This window comes from Mercurialis annua, linkage group LG5, assembly GCF_937616625.2.
Source record: "Mercurialis annua linkage group LG5, ddMerAnnu1.2, whole genome shotgun sequence".
Taxonomy (NCBI): domain Eukaryota; kingdom Viridiplantae; phylum Streptophyta; class Magnoliopsida; order Malpighiales; family Euphorbiaceae; genus Mercurialis; species Mercurialis annua.
Genome location: NC_065574.1, coordinates 7,749,314 through 7,768,491, shown reverse-complemented (window position 1 = coordinate 7,768,491; position 19,178 = coordinate 7,749,314). Strand labels below are relative to the sequence as shown.

The following is a 19,178-nucleotide window of genomic DNA, read 5'->3' as shown; positions in this document are numbered from 1 at the left end:
GACAAAAATGGAGAAAATTTTCACGATTCAGATTGAAAACTATATTTATAAATTTAAAGGACGTCATATTCAACCATCTTCAGATTTTCTTTTTATCCACATTTTCTTTTGGCCTAATTACTTAAAAACCATTCACCTTATAACTTTTTTTCATTTATACCACGATCTAGAAAAAATTTCAATTGTACTCTATTTTCGATTTTTATGTTTCGTTTGTACCCAAAGAATAAATTTTTTTATTATTTAATTAATTTAAAGATGAAAATATTAAAAACAAGATACATAAATGATTAACATTAACGTTTTATTAGAATATAGGTTAAAAATAAAAGACTAATTAAAACTTTTTTTTAAAAAAAAAATAGGTCAATTCAACTCATTAGGGTAGAGATGAAACATAAAAATCAAAAATATGGTACAATTGAAAATTTTACTAGGTTATGGTATAAATGAAAAAAAATTACAAGATGGGTGGTTTTTAAGTAATTAAGCCTTTTCTTTTCTCCAATTTTCGTTTTTGCTTTGAATGTTTTTTGCCGCTTCAGAAACATTTTTTTTCTTCGACTCTGCCAGTAGCCATTACCGCCGCGCTTAATTTTCCTTTTGGGTGCTGCAAGTGAAGCAGAAATTGGGGTTTATTTTGATTTTGAATTTTAAGGTTGCCCCGTCAATTTTCTTTAATTTATGCAATAAGTGGTCAATAATTTTTGTATAATGCTGTTCTTCATGAAGATGGTCTGACCGAAAAATTTCCCGGCGTTAGTCGGGTGGCGGTATTAGTTGGTTCGGATTGAGTTTTAAATTTTTTATTTAAAAAAGATTAAAAATTATTTTATATTTAAAAAAATTATTAAATATACATTTTTTTAACGGGTCGAACAGTGGCGACAAAATAATTCAAATATAGAAATATCGTCAATTAATCTTGTAGAGTCGAGGCGGCATATTTGCGGGTATGAATTTTTATAAATAAATATGTTTATATTAAATAAAAAATTATTGTTAAATTTTATAATTTTTGAAATGAATAATTTTATTTTTGTTTTTAATATATAACATCGAGCCCTATTTAGAATATATGCTGAAATAAAAAATATTGATTTGAACCTTTTTCAAATGAAAAGAGATCAATTTGATATTTAAGGGTGGAATTTAATTTGGATATATTTGGTGGTTTTTTAATGTGAGGGTGCAAACGAATTGGAAATAAAAGTTAGTTTTTTTTTTCAGGTAAGCCTATAGTAAATTATATGCAATGTATGTAGGTCCGCCCATGTTCTTAAGATATTTTTATATTCCATGAACAAGGCAGCACATTGAAATAGTCAACCATCTCTACCAATAACCAATAGCTTACGACTTTTTGCTTCAATACAACAATCCTCCTTGTTATTACACTCATCCTTATATTGACTCTTACTGCTATCCTCCTCCATTTCTTTGAAGAAATTTCTTGAACATCAATGGCATTTGTCGGAAATCAAGTACCTTCTTCTTCACCATCATCGTCGTCAACAGCGCAATTTAAGTACCATGTTTTCTTGAGTTTTAGAGGCGGTGACACCCGCAAGAACTTCACCGATCACCTCTACACGGCACTAAATCAAGAAGGAATCCACACATTTCGCGATGATAACCAACTCAGACGAGGAGAGAATATCGAGTTGGAAATACAAAGAGCAATAAGAGAATCCAAGTTATCTATTATCATTCTTTCTAAAGATTATGCTTCTTCAAGATGGTGTTTAGATGAGCTTGCCATGATTATGGAACGTAGAAAATCGGTTGGTCATATTGTAGTCCCGGTTTTCTATGATGTGGATCGTTCCCAAGTTAGAGATCAGACCGGAAGCTATGGCAAAGCGTTTGTTCGACATGAAAAGAACTTTTTGAAGAGCGAAGTGGAGGAATGGAGGGCAGCTCTTACAGCAGCTGCAGATATTGGTGGAGGGATGGTTTTACAAGATGGGTAAGAACCATCTTCCAGAACTCTAAAATTTCGACATTTTATTTCAGTTTTCGAAAACACTTATGGAAGCTCTTGAATTTCATATTTATAACATTTTATTGTAAAACATATGATTTCGCCATTTTTCTTTTCAGCATTTTCCCTCTGGTAGAGTTTGTTTTCGTGCAATGTAAGAACGCTTGTTTCCGCTGCATAACGTTTTTTCCTTGCTAACAACTTTTCAGGTATGAGTCGCAGTTTATTCAAAATATTGTCAGAGAGGTTGAGAATAAATTGAACCGTACAGTGCTTAACGTTGCCCCGTATTTAGTAGGAACAGATTCTCGAATAGCACGCATTAATCGCTGGCTGCAAGATGAGTCGGATGATGTTGAGATAGCTACAATCTATGGCCTCGGTGGCATTGGCAAGACAACCATTGCCAAGATAGTTTATAGTCAGAACTCTAGCAAATTTAAAAGAAGAAGCTTTCTCGCAAATGTTCGAGAAAGATCAGAGCAACCAAATGGTCTGGTTCGGTTACAAAGGCAACTTCTTTCGGATCTCATAAGGAGAAACACTAAAATCTACAATGTGGATGAAGGAATTATGAAGATCAAAGATGCTTTACGCAACGAAAGAGTTCTTCTCGTCCTAGATGATGTTGACGATTTAGAACAGTTCAATGCAGTGGTCGGAATGCGAGAATGGTGTCATCCAGGAAGCAAAATTATTATAACAACTCGACATGAATATTTACAAGGCGTTTCAGGAATCTTTATGAGGTATGAAGTCAACAAGTTGGATAATAAAGAATCACTTCAGCTATTCAGTTGGCATACCTTTCGCCAAGATCATCCTGCAGATGGTTACGAGAAGCTCTCCGAAGATGTTGTAAATCACTGCGGTGGAGTTCCATTAGCTCTTCAAGTATTGGGCGCCTCCCTATCAGGAAAAACAATACCTGTTTGGGAAAGTGCATTGCAGAAATTAGAAAAAATTGCTGACAGTAAAATTCAGCAGATTCTGAGAATAAGCTACGATTCCCTTCAGGATGATCATGACAAACGTCTATTCCTTGATATGGCTTGTTTTTTCACCAGAATGGATATGGGTTATGTTCTTAGAGTTCTAAATGGCTGTGGGTTTTACACTCTAATTGGCATTCAAAATCTTATCAATAGATGTTTAATAACTATCAGCGACGACCATAAATTGTTGATGCATCAATTAGTTAGAGACATGGGGCGGGAAATAGTTCGCCAAGAATCACCCGATGATCCTGGAGAACGCAGCAGATTGTGGAATCCAAAAGACGCTGCCAATGTGTTGAAACAAAATACTGTAAGAAACATACTCCATGTGATGGTCACTATTTCATCAGAAACTTACATGTTAAGCATATAAGCATACTTACAGTAGTACTTGCATAATTTTATCCACATATTGCAATCATGCAGGGTACAGAGTCAATCAAGGGCCTTATCCTTGAAATGCCAATGCAGACAGAAGACAAGCGCACAACAAAAGATGTTAATGAAAATCATCCAAAACTAAATCATATAGGAGTATCAAGTGATGAATCGACTCCACTTGATCAAAAAAAAAATTCGAAAAAACGTAGACTTAGCATCTTATCCAAGCAGCCAGTAAACGCTTCTCAAAAACATTCATTTTCCACCAAGGCATTTGAGAAGATGGTGAGACTAAAACTTCTTAATCTGAACTATGTAGAACTTTGTGAAGACTACAAGGAATTTCCAAGAAGTTTAGTATGGTTATGTTGGCGTGGCTTCCCTTTGACATTTTTACCAATTGATCTCTGCCTGGACAAGCTTGTCGCCCTTGATATGCGCAACAGCAAGCTAAAATATCTTTGGAAGGAAATGAGGGTAATGATTCAAATCTCTTACTTTACGTGTACTATCATCCATGCATACCGATTAATACATGATGAAGAAGGCTAACTACTTTTCTTTAAACAGTTCCTTGTAGAGCTGAAAGTACTCAACCTCGGTCATTGCCATGGTCTTGTAAGAACCCCTGATTTCAGAGGACTCCCTAGTCTTGAGAAATTGGTGCTTAAAGATTGTAAGAACTTGACGGATGTTGATGAATCTGTTGGAGGACTAGAGAGGCTTATAATTTTTAATTTAAAAGATTGCAAAAGCCTAAAAAAGTTACCAATAGAAATTACCATGCTGCATTCTCTTGAAGAACTCATCATTTCTGGCTGCTCAAATCTTGTTGAGCTACCAAAGGACCTAGCAAAGCTGCAGTCGTTGAAGATACTGCATGCAGACGGTATTGCCATAAACTCACCCGACTCCATTACTGAAGATTTTAACAAACTCAGATTGTCAGTATTGCATTCAACTTCCTGGTCTTGGCTATTACAAAAAAGATGGGCTGAATCAACCAGCTTGTCACTACCTTCTCTACCTCGCTTCCTAGTAAGCCTTAGTCTTGCAGGCTGCAGGATATCAGACACTGCTATTCCTGGGGATCTTAGTGCCCTGCCTTCATTAGAGTACTTAAATCTAAGCGAAAACCCATTTTGTTTTCTACCAGAAAGTATTAACAGCCTTGGGATGCTCGACTCCCTTGTATTAGATCGATGCACAAACCTCAAATCACTTCCTGAGCTTCCAACAAGAATAAACTCCTTGAAGGCGGAAGACTGCACATCATTGGAAAGAATTACAAATCTGCCCAATTTGTTGAAATCATTAAACTTAGAAATCTTTGGCTGTGACAAGCTAGTTGAAGTGCAAGGCCTATTCAAATTAGAACCGGTAGAAAACATAGATAACGAAATACTCGATAGTATGGGATTGACCGATATGAAAGCTTTCAAAGAAGTCGAAGTGGAAATGTCCAACGCTTTGACATGCACAGAAATGAAGACCAGTGTTCAGGTACTCTCCTGCTCTGTTTTCAATCTTATCTTTTACGAGTCCTTGATTTATTTCACCAAGTGAAATTCCAATTGCCTAGGTATTGCAAGAATGTGGAATTTTCAGTATATTTCTTCCAGGGAATAGAATGCCAGAGTGGTTTAGCCAAACAAGTGACAGTCCTTCCATATCTTTTGAAGTTGAATCGAAACCTGGCCACAAGATCAAAGGTCTGAGTTTATGCACTATATATAATGACACTCTTGAAGGTGGAGGATACATAGATGAGAACTGTGTTAAAATCAACAATAAAACCACAAGTTTAAGATGGACGTATAACCCAACCTTCTACGGGACTCCAAAACACCACGAGGATATGTTATGGTTAAGTCACTGGACATTTGGAGACCAATTTGAAGCTGGGGATGAGGTGCACATATTAGTGGAAATGGCATCTGGTTTACATGTAAAAGGATGTGGGATCTGCCTCGTATATGAGGAGAAGAACAGAAGTGGCAAAGAAATTATTGAAAGCAGCAGTACCTCTTCTCCTGGGTATATAACCATGACTGATACAGATATGGCAGCATATGAACTGGGAACAGATTCATATTTTCTGTGTCATCATAAGTTCCAAACACATCAAGGATCGGGAAGATATGACTGGGATGACATGAGTGGTTATGAGTATCTTTTTGAGGAGATGGAGGAAGACTCTGAATCTGAAAAGGGGATGGAGGAAGACTCTGAAACTGAAAAGGAAATGGAGGAAGACACTGAAACTGAAAAGAAGATGGAGGAAGACTCTGACACTGAAAAGGAGATGGAGGAAGACTCAGAAACTGAAAAGGAGATGGAGGAAGATTCTGAAACTGATGATTGGATGTAGCTCCAGTGCTGTTCTTCAATCATTTCTTTGAGGTGTAAATGCTAAAGAGAACTAACATGTAATGAGATCACAACTTCAGTGACCAGAAACTCAGATTTTCCTTCGTATTTCTCTGGGGGAATACTAGAAAGTGATCTGACTCGAGCTCTCCTCCACACTGAAGAATGAAAATTTATTATTAGGATTTTTTGGAGAGTGTTAACTTCATAAATAGAACAGAGAATGTGAGCAAACACTGCGTTACATTTTCTTTTTTGTTATGTTCTCTAAGACCACTTTACTGCTGAAAAACATCTTCAAACGAATGAGAATTGGTTAATAAAAAGGCAAGAAAAAAGAGAAACAAATCAAACTCTAAAAACTCTTAAAAAATAAGTTATTAATTAATTAGATGCAATGGTCTTAAGAAATTCTCATTACCGTTCACAATTTAAAACATTGGCATCAATTACCACTTACCAGTAAATCAGAACAAAAAGAGTCATTTTCATGAACCTTTTAGAAACAAAATAATTCAGATTGATGATGAGAATGAAAGCAATGCTTTCTTCTGATAATACCCCCAAAAGAAAGCTGGAACTCGAAACAGAAAAAAACAGCACAAATTTATGACTCCGAGACAGGAAGAAGAAATGATGACAAGAAGAAAGCATATTTCACCTTTAAGTCGGATGTCAACGGTTGATTTTTGCTGGAATTCAATCTTTAACTTCCTAATAAAGATAGCTCTGCATGCGCGCGCGCACCCAAAAAACCAAAAAGACATTAGAAGGAATCACAGAGAAAACTGAAATCAGTTGGAATAAAGCTAAGTATCTAAAGAGGATGAAAAGATAATACCTTGGGCTCAAAATGATCCACTATATGAATCGGAACTAATATTTGAAGTGTTTATACGGAGAAATCCTGTTCTTGAGATGAGCCCTCTAAAATAGATTTTCTATGTTAAAACACTTTGTAACCGTCTGCAGATTAGCAGAAGCTGAGTTGAAAGAAAAATAAATCAATAATCTTCCAATATTTTTCTCCGATCTCAAAAATAAAAAATATTCAAACAGAACAGAAGTTCTTCTTAAAACCATATCAAGCTAATTATGCAACGCCTTTGATCCTCAACAGGACAGCCAAATTCTTTCCAGACAAGTCAAGCCTCGCATCCTCTTCAAATGACAAACAAATATTGGAATGAAGTTTGACAACAAATTTATAACTGTGATAAAGCTACACTCACTCCTTTCCCACTGCAGTGTTAGGTTTTGCATGATCAGTCCATGAAAGAAGAAAAAGATATCTTTGCTGTTTTCTTTGACAAATCCGATTTCAAAACAATTTCTGTATCCATGGATTTGCGGTGTCAAACCAAACTATCAAACATAAGCCTGGGATATTTAATATACACCAATAATAATGATTGTTACATATTTTATTTTAGCCAGTCTGAGTGGTATAGAATGTTATGCATATTTGAAAATTGAGTCTGTTTGCAGATGTATGAAACATTCTGCAGATGGCTGGAAAGTATAATTGATGTTTCAAAAGGTATACTGTTATTCTTGAGAGGAATACGCAGAGTCCTGAAATCATCACTCTAGTGTAACACCAACTCATTTTAACAATAAGGACAATTTACAATATAAGGAAAATAAATAAAATGGCATTACAATTAAAACCCACATATATTCAACATAGCTAACAGAAGACTGATGCAGAACTCTCTACTTTATAACTTATGCTCAATTTTTTTACTACAAAGTGCAAAGCAACAACTCACTCCAATATTACCAAATAGCATATATAATGAAATTTCATAAATATTAGTATACAATTTGCACCCATGCATATGCTAAATCATCTGCTACTGAAAATACTTTCTATCTTTGCCTGGAAATATAAAATCCTTTCATTTCAGGAATAATAAAGAACAAAGCATACTTGAATGAGGTTGAAAAAACAACAAAGTGAACCGAAGTGTTAGTTGGATAAACTAGTGAATCGGCATTTATTTTCCAGCACAAGGGTCACTAGTGAAAATATTTGCTAATCATGAACATTTTGGAATTTGGGATGAAACCTTTTATTAATGGCATTAGAAAATCCAGCAAACACTAGATTACAGTTCCTCCTCATTTTGCATTCTCCAAAACTACCATCTACCCCTAGAAAGCATCTTCAAGAAAAATTCCAACCAATGAAGAGTGGTAAACGAAACAAAACAAAGGAGAACAAGCTAAAAAAACAAAAACAAAACAAAGTTCGTCATCTATATGGAACACTAGCAACAAGTCTAGCACCAACTCTATCTAACCTCTGCACCGTAGCCACAGCTTTCAAGTTCCCTTCTCGCAGAAAAGCATCCACCATCTTCGCCCCAATCTCCTTCCCTTTCTCCTCACTATCAATCACTGCGACAGCAGTAGGCCCAGCTCCACTAATAGTACACCCAAACGCCCCAGCAGCAATAGCAGCCTTCTTCACAGCCTCCATTCCAGGGATCAACGGCGCCCTTTTAGGCTCAACAATCTTATCATTCGACAACGCCTTACCCAAACCAACCAAATCGCCCTGCAATACAGACGCCACCAACGCCCCAGCTTGACTACAATTCCAAACATGATGAGGCATCCCAATCTCAGTAGGCAACGCAGCCCGCATTTTCTTAGTAGGCGCTTCAAAATCCGGGCTCACGAGTACAAACACCAAATCTTTCCCCTCAGGAAACTCCAATCTCATCAAATCTAAGGGCTCGTAATTCCGAATCAACACAAAACCACCCATGATAGCTGGTGCTATATTATCAGCATGGTAACCAGACACCTTAGCTTCAGACTCTAACCCAGCAAGAACCAACTCCTTAACGCTCAATCTCCCACCGAAAATCTCATTAACCGCCACCGCGGCCGCCGCGGCACTGGCGGCACTGGACCCTAACCCACTACCCAAAGGCAGACCCTTTTCAAGAGTCAAAGATAAACCCACTGATCTAACATTAAGCATTTTCATGGTGGCAATAGCAGCAATACCAGCACAGTTCCATAAAGGGTTTTTGGAAAGTTTCTTACTTGCATGAGTTCCGGAGATCTCGGAAATTGATATCTCGCCCGGGTGGACTGAGGAGTCGACGGTGACGGATACGAAGTCACCGAGTCCGTCGACTGCGCAGCCGAGGAAGTCGAAGCCGGGGCCCAGATTGGCGACGGTGGCGGGCGCGAAGGACTTGACGGAGGTGAAAACGGGTTCGGGTTCGGTTGTGGTGGTGATGGTGGTGGGGAGAGAGAAGTTGCAGCGGAGGAGAGGGGAGGATTTTGTGGTGTGGGGGAAAGGGGAGAGTGGGAGGGGCTTTAAGGGTGAGAAGAAACAGATTGCCATGGTTTACTAGAGAGAGAAAGTTATGAAAGAGTGTAGAGAGAGAAGATGGAGGAGGAGTTGGTGAGTTCTGCTGCAATGTCTGAAACTAAAGTTGGTGTTCTTTTTTTGGCCTAATTGCTTTCAAAAATCACCAATTCTAGTGTTTTACATAAACTTTTAATACCAACGGTTTTCATATAAAAAAGGCTTAATTCCTTAAAAAGACCCCACCTTGTATTTTTTTTTCGTTTATACCCTGACCTTATAAAAACACCATTTGTACTCAATTTTGAGTTTTTATGTTTCATCTCTACCCAAAAGCATTAAATTGTACTCTTTTCATTTGAAAAAGAGTTTAAAACAATCCTTCATTTTTAACTTATATACTAATTAGATATTAAAGTTATTAATAGTACAAAAATACCATCTTCTTCAAAAAATTAAAAATAATAATTTTTTTTTTTTTTTTAAATAATTCCGAATTTTTTGTTTATTTTTTTAATTTTTTTAGTTTTTTAAAAAATATTTCTAACAAAAAAATTAAAAATAATAATAATTTTTTTAATTTTTTTATTATTTTATATAATTAAAAAAATTAATTAATTATTTGGATATATTTGATCATTTTTTAAGTTTAAGGATTTATTTGTGTTTTTAAAAATAGAAAAAAGTATGTTTTAACTCTTTTCTAAATGAAAAGAGTACAATTTAATGCTTTTGGATAGGGATAAAACATAAAAACCCAAAATTGGGTACAAATGGTGTTTTTACAAGGTCAGGGTATAAACGAAAAAAAAGTGCAAGGTGGGGTTTTTTTAAGAAATTAAGCCTATAAAAAATACTAATGTAGACACAGAAACAGTGTTAACACTAATATTCATGATTTTTAAAACAATTGAGCCATTTTTTAGTAACAATTTGTTTTCTCATATAAGCTTTCCACTATAGGCATCAACTGTAACTCTGTAAGAGCAGCTGAACCAAACCAACATTTCTCATAAAGACCAGGTTAACTGACATGATTGAAGCACATCAATTGACTGCTTATACACAATGATTATTATGAACTATAGTTTTTATTCTGAGTGTGTACAAATCATTTATAAATATTATCATCAATTTTAACATACATCAGTTATCACTTTATCAAAGTAATGAGATACAATAATTGGACTTTGAGTTAGCAATCACAGCAAGCAGGCTTTGAAACCCTTTTCAATTTCTTCTTTATCCAAGTTCTTCCCTATGAATACAATCTTGTTTATTCTGGGTTCATCTTCGCCCCACAACCGATCTGGTGAACCTTGGAATATGTCGTGAACACCCTGTCAAACAGTAACATACTCGAGTAAATCAAGAAATTACATTCATTTAAAATGGAAGCAATCTAGATATCCAGAATGGTAGCTTACCTGAAACACAAATCTCTCATCCATGCCTTGAACACATAAAAGACCTTTCATACGGTATATGTCGTCACTTTGGTCCATCAATAAATTACCAAGCCACATGTTGGCCTGAGAACATCAAGTGACGAACATTATAAAAAAATCAGTTCTTTTACACTTCAAGAGTATCAAAACTAAAAAAGCCAAGTCCTGAAAGTAGCCGTAGAACAACAGCAAATGCTGACGCCATTTGGCAAGATTAGCTCATAAAATTAGAGTTTTTTGAAAACACATGCAGTGTAGAATTTGAATGCAAGACACAGAAAACCAACCTTCTCTAAATCTAAAATCCCTTCACATACTATGCTGACTGAAGAAACACCGGGATCATGAGTATGATCGTGCGAATGGTGATCATCATGATGTTCTGCAAAATTGCATCCATACATATTCTAATTAGTTCAAAAAATAACCAGAGGAAAAGTGGCACCTCTAATTTATAAAAATTCCAAAATTAGCAAGTCTGACAAAATAGCAGATATACCAAAAATAAACAAACCTAGGATGTGTTTGTCACACTGTAAAAATGCAAAAATGGACAAAGGACAATCATGAATATTAGTTTACTTGATCAAACACAATACACTTTCCAGCCAGCCACTACTCACTAGATAGCACCAATCAGTATGTTATGGTTTTATTTATCAAGAATTTAAAGATAACACTAAATGCAGCTGGTATTAAACCATTAAAATAAAAAAGGATTGTGCAAAAAGAAATTTACCATGATGGTCGTGGTCGTGATCATGGTGCTCGTGATCATGGCCGTGGTCGTGGCGCTCGTGATCATGATGGCTGGCATGATCTTCCTTTCCAGCCTCTGCATCTACAGCACTATCAATTCTGAGAAGAAAACAGATAACATTAGCCAACCCCTCCTCCATCTATAGCCCTTCAACAGGCAAGTTTCACATAATTCCTCACATCTAATCAGCTCTTCATCAAACAAATCAAATATGCAAAAACAAAAGGAAAATGAAGAGATACACATAAGGAATCAAATCCCATAGGAAAAAAAAGGACAGCAATTTTACAGTTAAAAACTAAAAATTTCAATATTTTAATAATATATATAAATCAAGAACAGGAAATTAGTGTGAAGAATTAACCTCTCTAAATCAAACCCTCCAATACCAAGGACGTAACCCAAGTCAACTTTTCCAAATTGTGTTTGCTTCAAATGAGCCATGCGGTTGATGTTCTGCATTTGGGAGAATCAAGCGCAGGTGCTCAAAATATGATAAGTTGATAGCAATAGAATAAAGGTTTGATGGGAAAAACAAGGGTGCTCACCCCAATCCGCTGCACCAAAGAAGCAATTTCTTTCTCACCAACGAGATCAGTCTAGTAGCAAACACATAGAACTACATCAGTCAGAATTAGTGCAATGCAGCATGTTTAATAACTAAATTAGAGATTCACCATATTTTCAATTGGATATTCCTACAAAATGTAACCACTATGCAGTAAATATGGTTGCAAGATTAGCACGTGTATCATTTCATACCATTGGCGTGATTATCATAAAAGCAAGGTGAAGTTAATAGCATGTGCTCAGCAGATTTAGAAACCACAAGTAAGATCAACTGTTCCATAAGCCAGTGCATTGATTTGAAAAGTAGTCTGCCAATGCTACAAACTGTGCCAAAGTATTAAAACCAAATATACTGCTAATCAGGAAAGTACCTTATTTAAAATAATTCTGTCAGCATAAGCAATTTGCTCCACAGCCTCATTGACCACTCCCTTTGGCTTTACCTCATCCAGATGCAAAGTGGCATGTTTAGCATCAACTAAGGTTACAACACCATCCAACTTGACATCATTAAAAATCGTATCCTCAGCATAAAAAGTCTGAATGATCGGTGCTGGATTTGCAAGCCCTGTAAAATTGCACATAAGTTTTGTACTATAATACAGCTCAAGCATCATATGCAATGAATTTAAATAATAGTAAATATTATGGAGGTAAGACAACATAAAGGCTAGCCAAGCCATTTCCAGTAAATATTATCATGTCGCATAGCAGTTTCCCCTAAACATAAATAACATTGCATGTGTATGTACGTACTTTTTGACTAGTTTCTAACCTGTAGTCTCTATAACAATGTGGTCGAAGTTCCCCCTCTTTTTATCAACCAATTCACCAATCATCCTCACAAGATCACCCCTTACTGTACAACACAGACAACCATTGTTCAACATAATAATGTCCTCGGCTCCGGTGGTTTTTGCAGCAACTAAAGAACCATCAATGTCGACTTCACCATACTGTAATTGACATTATAACAGTTAACTACTCATCTTTTTTTTACTAGTTACTCATCTACACATACTAAACTTAAATGCTAAATGCTATTATATAAAAAATAATTTATACCTCATTCTCAATCACTGCTATTCGCTTCCCATGGTCCGCAGTCAATATATGATTAAGTAACGTTGTCTGCTCATCAGCAAAACAAAAATGACATCAACTAACAATCCAATTCCAGAAGAGGCTGACAAATAAAGCTTTATAATAGCACAAGCTACTAAGACACAGTTTAGTACCAATAAAAGCCGAGGTCTTTTAGCTTACATTTCAACGAAAACGTAACAACATAGAAACGGATTTTACAAAAGAATTTGCATCCCTACTCAAAAACCTATCCACATATGAAACTAATAAGCATACCCAACACCCACATGTAAAGCAAATAAATTTCATTTCTTCACTGACAATTCAAGTAGTAATTACAAATGGGTTTCACACAAAACACTCAAATATCTCTATACATATTAAAAAAAACAAATTTATACCTTGCCAGACCCCAAAAACCCTGTAATAATAGTAGCAGGAATTCGATTATCAGGAGGAATATTAGTAGCCAAATCGGAATCCTCACTCTGAGGGGCGGCAGTGGCGGAGGAGGAAGCGGCAGAGACGGAGAACCTGCGGCGGAGAGGTTTAGAAAAAACAATTCTAGAGAGAGAGAGCGGCGTGGGTTTGAGATATAATTTTTGTTTGGGTTTTAGTAGTAGAGGGAGAACAGTGGTAGGAACTCTGGAGAGTGGGGTTTGGCGGCGAGAAGTGAAGGATAAGAAGGTAGTGGCTAAGTCTAGAGAGAGTGAAGAAGCCATAGTGTTGACGAGAATTATGTAAGATTTTTGCAGGTGTTCTGTTTGTGTTATGTCCTTTGAGAAGGAGAAGATGAGAAGAGTTGGGGTTCTTGGGAGGTTTAGATAATTTTGTTTGTGGATAAATAAAGTACCTCTCGAAAACTCAATTTGTTAATTGTAATTTGTAAATTACAGAGTTACTATAATTTAAACCCATAATTTTTTGAACATTTAATGTTTAAGGTAAAATCTGGAAAGCTTCGAAGTTTCATTGTTAGTAATAGTAATAGAGGAATTGAATTGACCTAGATAAAATAAAAACAATCACATATTTGCAAGCTCCCAAAATAGAAAAACAGGTACAAGGCTTTTTGGGATTAATTTCCTATTTCCATTCTCAAGCATCGGCATTCAAGTTCCTCCGAATATGAACATAATTGATGTTTAGTACAATTATCATTTTGAACATCAACTTACTCGGAAATAGTTGAAGTTTGTTGGTTTTACATATATATGATAAACCATTATCAATATTAAATATATATAATTAATTCATTAAAATTGTGAAAATTATATAAATTATAGCATAAACTGCAACGACCACATTATATGCTCGAGTTAGGAAACATTATTTTGACACATGAAATCCTTAAAGTATAAGGCCTAATTACTTAAAAAACCCTCACCTTGTAATATTTTTTCGTTTATACCCCGACCTAGGAAAAAATTCATTTGTACCCTTTTTTTGATTTTTCGTTTTCAACTGTACCCCAAAATTTTATTTTTTGACAATTTATTTAATTTAAGGATGAAAACATTAAAAATAATTAAATAGAAGGATTATATCATCTTTTTTCTGTTTGAAAAAATACAAATAAGTCCTTCAACTTTAAAAATGTTTAAATAAATCCAACAAATCAATTATATTTAAATTTTTATTAAAAAAACTAAATAAATTAAAAAAACATTTCCGACAAACCACCGTACACTTTCAATTTATACATCGCTACGAATTTTTTTACAAAAAAAATTATTTTTTTATTTTTTTCCGGGTCGCTCGAAAGAAGGAGCGACCCGCTCTTCCTCCATGGAGGAGGAGCACAGATCTGCTCCTCCTTCATGGAAGGAAGAGCAGATCGCTCCTCCTTCCATGTCAGGGAGGAGCAGATCGCTCCTCCTTGACAGGTAAGGAGGAGCAATTTGCTCCTCCTTGACAGCAAGGAGGAGCAGATCGCTCCTCCTTGACAGCAAGGAGGAGCGATCTGCTCCTCCTTCATGGAAGGAAGAGCAGATCGCTCCTCCTTCCATGTCAGGGAGGAGCAGATCGCTCCTCCTTGGCAGGTAAGGAGGAGCAATCTGCTCCTCCTTGACAGCAAGGAGGAGCAGCTCCTCCTTGACAGCAAGGAGGAGCAGCTCCTCCTTGACAGCAAGGAGGAGCAGCTCCTCCTTGACAGCAAGGAGGAGCGATCTGCTCCTCCTTGACAGCAAGGAGGAGCAGCTCCTCCTCCATGGAGGAGGAGCAGCTCCTCCTCCATGGAGGAGGAGCCGCGGGCTCCTCCTCCTCCGAACGGAGAATTCGATTGTTTTTTTTTAAAAAAAAAAATTATATAATTTTACGGTTTTGTGTTTAAAAATTATTTATAGATAATACAAATTTCATAATTATTATAATTTTAATTTTATAAAGAAGAAGGTATTTTTGTATTAATAATAACATTAAAGTCTAATTAGAATATAGGTTAAAAACGAAGGACTATTTTAAACTTTTTTTTAAAGAAAAAAAGTTCAATTTAGTGTTTTAGGGTAGAGTTAAAAACGAAAAATCAAAAAAAGGGTACAAATGAATTTTTTCCTAGGTCGGGGTATAAACGAAAAAATGTTACAAGATGGGGGTTTTTTAAATAATTAGGCCAAAGTATAAATATTATAAAATCACATTTCTCAAACTATTATACACCGATTGTTAAACAATCCCGGAAGACAATCCATACGTTTATAGTAAAAAAAAGAATCAAACTTTCTTTTAAAACATTTCAAATAATATTGCATATTAAAACTTTAAAAAAATATAATTAAAAAATTTTAAAAATAATTTATACATGCGCAATACGTGGGCGTCGACCTAGTTATATTATATCTTTAACTGAATCGATCAAATTAACTAAATTAACCAAAATTAAGTTAATTAAGATTTTAACAATATAAAATTAAAATAATTGAATTAGGTAATTAAACTGGTAAAAACATTTAAAAGAATAAGTTAATTTAATTTACTAAATTTTGACTTTTCTTAACTATAATTAAATTGATTTTTTATTAATTTAATTGAATCAATTAAATTGAAGTAATCGAAAACTTTTAAACAGACAAAATTGGTTAAACTTTTAATCAAGTTTTTGCTCATTCCTCTTGGCCTCTTTAGCTCTAGACTTTATTAATTTGCTACCGTTCGTTTAGCAAATTATCCATGTATGGGTATTTTAATTTGTTAAACGAATGTGTAATTGGATGGCTCAATTAGTAGCCGCTAAGTCCACTTTTATTTTCTTTGTTCAAGGTAGGTCATTTTCTTCATGAGATGGCCTATCTTCTTATATATTTATATATTATTATCTTTGGCAAAAAAAAAAAAATATATTGTCCGTTACTATTTAATTAGTACTAAATTAGTAAATTTAATAAAGGACTGCCCTAAATAATTAGCCAATTTTCAAAATTGATACTAAGACTCTGTGGTGGCAGCCCAAGAGAGGAGAAATTTTTAGGTGAACCTAGTTCGCCACGTAGAATTATGAACCATCAATTAAATACATGACATATGGTGTAATTAAATGTCATAGCCAATTATTATATATCATTTAATTCTAATTAAAAAATTATTAATGAATGTTATATTTATTGATTGGTTATAATATTTAATTACGCCACGTGTTATGGAGTCCAGAGCAAGAATTGATAGGGACAGAACAAATCTTCATATTTTTACAAAATTATCCTTCTTTTGTAAATAAGAGAGATATGGATTCATCATAAATAAGGGTGAATTTGTCATCATAAAAAGATTTGCTCTGTCTTTATCAAATCTTGCTCTGAAAATAGCACCACCCCGTGTTATGCATTTAATGAATAGTTCACAATCCTACGTGGCGAACTAGGTTCACACAAGTATTTCTTCCAAGAGACTGTCACCACACTATATACAGGAAATTTTTATTAATTTCATGAGATCGATAAATATACTATTTATTAGAACTGAACTAGTAAATTTAATTGAGGATTGCCCTAAATAATTAGCCAATTTTCGAAATTAATACTAAGGCCGTGCGGTAGCAGCTTACGAGACTGCCAACCAACCACACAGACTCAGTTTGCATAAATTTTTGCTTAGGCAGCATAATTTTTTGTTTATTGCAAAAGATCAAGAGGTGGATGTTTTTTTAAATTTTTTTTGCTTTTATTACTAGTATTTTGGCCTAATAACTCATAAACCTTTGACTTGCAATTTTTTCAATCGCACCTCGACATTGTAAAACGCCCAATCGTACCATATTTCGTATGTTTGATTTTCATAAATTGTATCATAAATTGAAAATTTTGAATAATTTTATTATTATAAGGATGAAAACATTCAAAACAACTAAATTTAAAAACAATATCATATTCTTTTTTACTTGAACAAATTCAAACAAGTCCTTTAACTTTTAAAAAATTCAAATATGTCATAAGTAAATATTTAATTAGATATATATAATAAATTAATTTTTATTAAAAAATTAATAAATCAAAACAGACATACCAATACTTCCGAGTCCAAATCCACCACCGTCTTTCTCGAACCTGCCACCGCGAGCTCTCGGATCCGCTGCCACTCGTCTTCCATGAAGGACGAGTGGTGGCGACTCCAAATCAGTTGCAGTCCGAGAAAAGTCGGCAACATATTCGAAGTTGTTTGTTTAAAAAGGGAATGACATCTCTCATGTTCAAATTTCCTCCATTCTCCTCAAATCCACTTAGATTTTTAACACATAAGCAAAATGACATTTAATTCCCTTCATTTTTATCATTTTACTTAGGTGCAAACATCTAAGTGAACTTGAGAGAAATGGAAGAATTTTTGGACTTGAGGTGATCCACTCCCGTTAAAAAATTTAATACAATTAATATGTGTTAAATAGTTTACATTATTATATTTATTAGTATTATTTTTTTGAATTTGTAGATAGGAAGGGATCTTTTATTATATTTAAAACATCAATTTTTTTGAAACATATGGATATGATTTTTTAAATGCTAATCCCCTGAAAAACCCCTCACCTTTCAATCCCCTTTCATTTGCACCCTCACCTTTCAAAATCGCCAATTTTACCCAAATTACCACCTTTTACTTTCAATTGCACCCTTAAAGTACTAAATTGACCTTTTTCATTGGAAAAAGTTCAGATCCATACCTTATATTTCAACAACTATTTTAAATGATACCCAATATTAAAATTTTAAATAAAAACACCATCTTCCCTAAATTTTTAACAGTTAATTTTTTTATATTAAATATAAATCAATGTTCACAAAATTTGCTATCCAGATTTGTTCATTGAGCTTCTTATATGACTCAAACAAGATTATATGTTTATAGTTTTAAATGTTAACAAATTGTTTTATGGCATATAGGGCTTTGGGAATGTGGGATCTTGGGCGGCCAGGTTTGTTCATGAGAAAGGAGGCAAAATTGTCGCTGTCAGTGACATTACTGGTGCTCTCAAGAATCCAAACGGACTTGACATTCCAGCTCTGCTTAAGCATAAGGAAAATAATCAAAGCCTCAAGGATTCTATGGATTTGAACGAATTGCTTCTTTGCGAGTGTGATGCTCTCATACCAAGCGCATGTACAAATCCACCACGGTGGGTCTGTTCTCATATGGACAGACCCACTGTGGTGGGTCAGTCCGCCGGAGAAGACGGTCGTCTTCTCCGGATAATTTTTTTTTTAAAAAAATTATTATTTATTTAATTATTTAAGATGTAAAAAATTATTTTTAATATTTATTTCATTTTTGGACGGATTATTTTCCGGTGATAGATGGGCATCGGTGGGTCACGGTTTTCGGTTGTGTAACTTGATTATTTTTTTTGTTAAAAATCATTAAATATTTTATCAAAAAAATTAATTTTGTGGAATTAAAACGGTAAAATTGAATAAAAGTGGATGTGAAATTTAGTGATTTTTGAAATTTTTTTTATAGAGAAAATGGTTGTATTGTTGAAATTTTATCATTAAAGATTATTTAGAATATGGGTTAAAATATAAAGTATTGATATGAATTTTTTCCAGTAGAAAGAGGTCAATTTAGTATTTTGAGGGTGCAATTGAAAGTGAAAGGTGGTAATTTGGGTAAAATTGGCGATTTTAAAAGGTGAGGGTGCAAACGAAAGGGGATTGAAAGGTGAGGGGATTTTCAGGGGATTAGCCTTTTTTAAATATAAATGATTTATTTTGAATGTTTTTTTTTTATAATTGGGGAGGGGGGAGCGCTTGTGGGAGGAATCGAA

The 19,178-nt window shown here is 34.6% G+C and overlaps 3 protein-coding genes across 3 annotated transcripts; 1 reads left to right on the top strand and 2 right to left on the bottom strand.

Annotated features, from left to right (window-relative positions):
* Positions 1–1,319: 1,319 nt before the first annotated feature.
* Positions 1,320–5,994, top strand: LOC126680569 (disease resistance protein RPV1-like). Its single transcript, XM_050375711.1, has 5 exons — positions 1,320–1,969; positions 2,194–3,292; positions 3,409–3,840; positions 3,934–4,866; positions 4,946–5,994. The coding sequence occupies exons 1-5, from the start codon at positions 1,464–1,466 to the stop codon at positions 5,732–5,734; spliced, it is 3,759 nt and encodes a 1,252-aa protein (XP_050231668.1). The 5' UTR covers positions 1,320–1,463; the 3' UTR covers positions 5,735–5,994.
* Positions 5,995–7,784: 1,790 nt separating this feature from the next.
* Positions 7,785–9,261, bottom strand: LOC126680570 (homoserine kinase). The gene has a single exon (XM_050375712.1). It carries the CDS (start codon positions 9,098–9,100, stop codon positions 7,991–7,993), a length of 1,110 nt encoding a protein of 369 aa, XP_050231669.1. The 5' UTR covers positions 9,101–9,261; the 3' UTR covers positions 7,785–7,990.
* Positions 9,262–10,093: 832 nt separating this feature from the next.
* On the bottom strand, positions 10,094–13,799 carry LOC126682509 (uncharacterized). Its single transcript, XM_050378226.2, has 10 exons — positions 13,330–13,799; positions 12,908–12,973; positions 12,618–12,798; positions 12,214–12,410; positions 11,821–11,871; positions 11,637–11,728; positions 11,252–11,370; positions 10,800–10,894; positions 10,492–10,596; positions 10,094–10,404 (listed from the first exon to the last, which is right to left on the bottom strand). The coding sequence occupies exons 1-10, from the start codon at positions 13,648–13,650 to the stop codon at positions 10,267–10,269; spliced, it is 1,365 nt and encodes a 454-aa protein (XP_050234183.1). The 5' UTR covers positions 13,651–13,799; the 3' UTR covers positions 10,094–10,266.
* Positions 13,800–19,178: the final 5,379 nt, after the last annotated feature.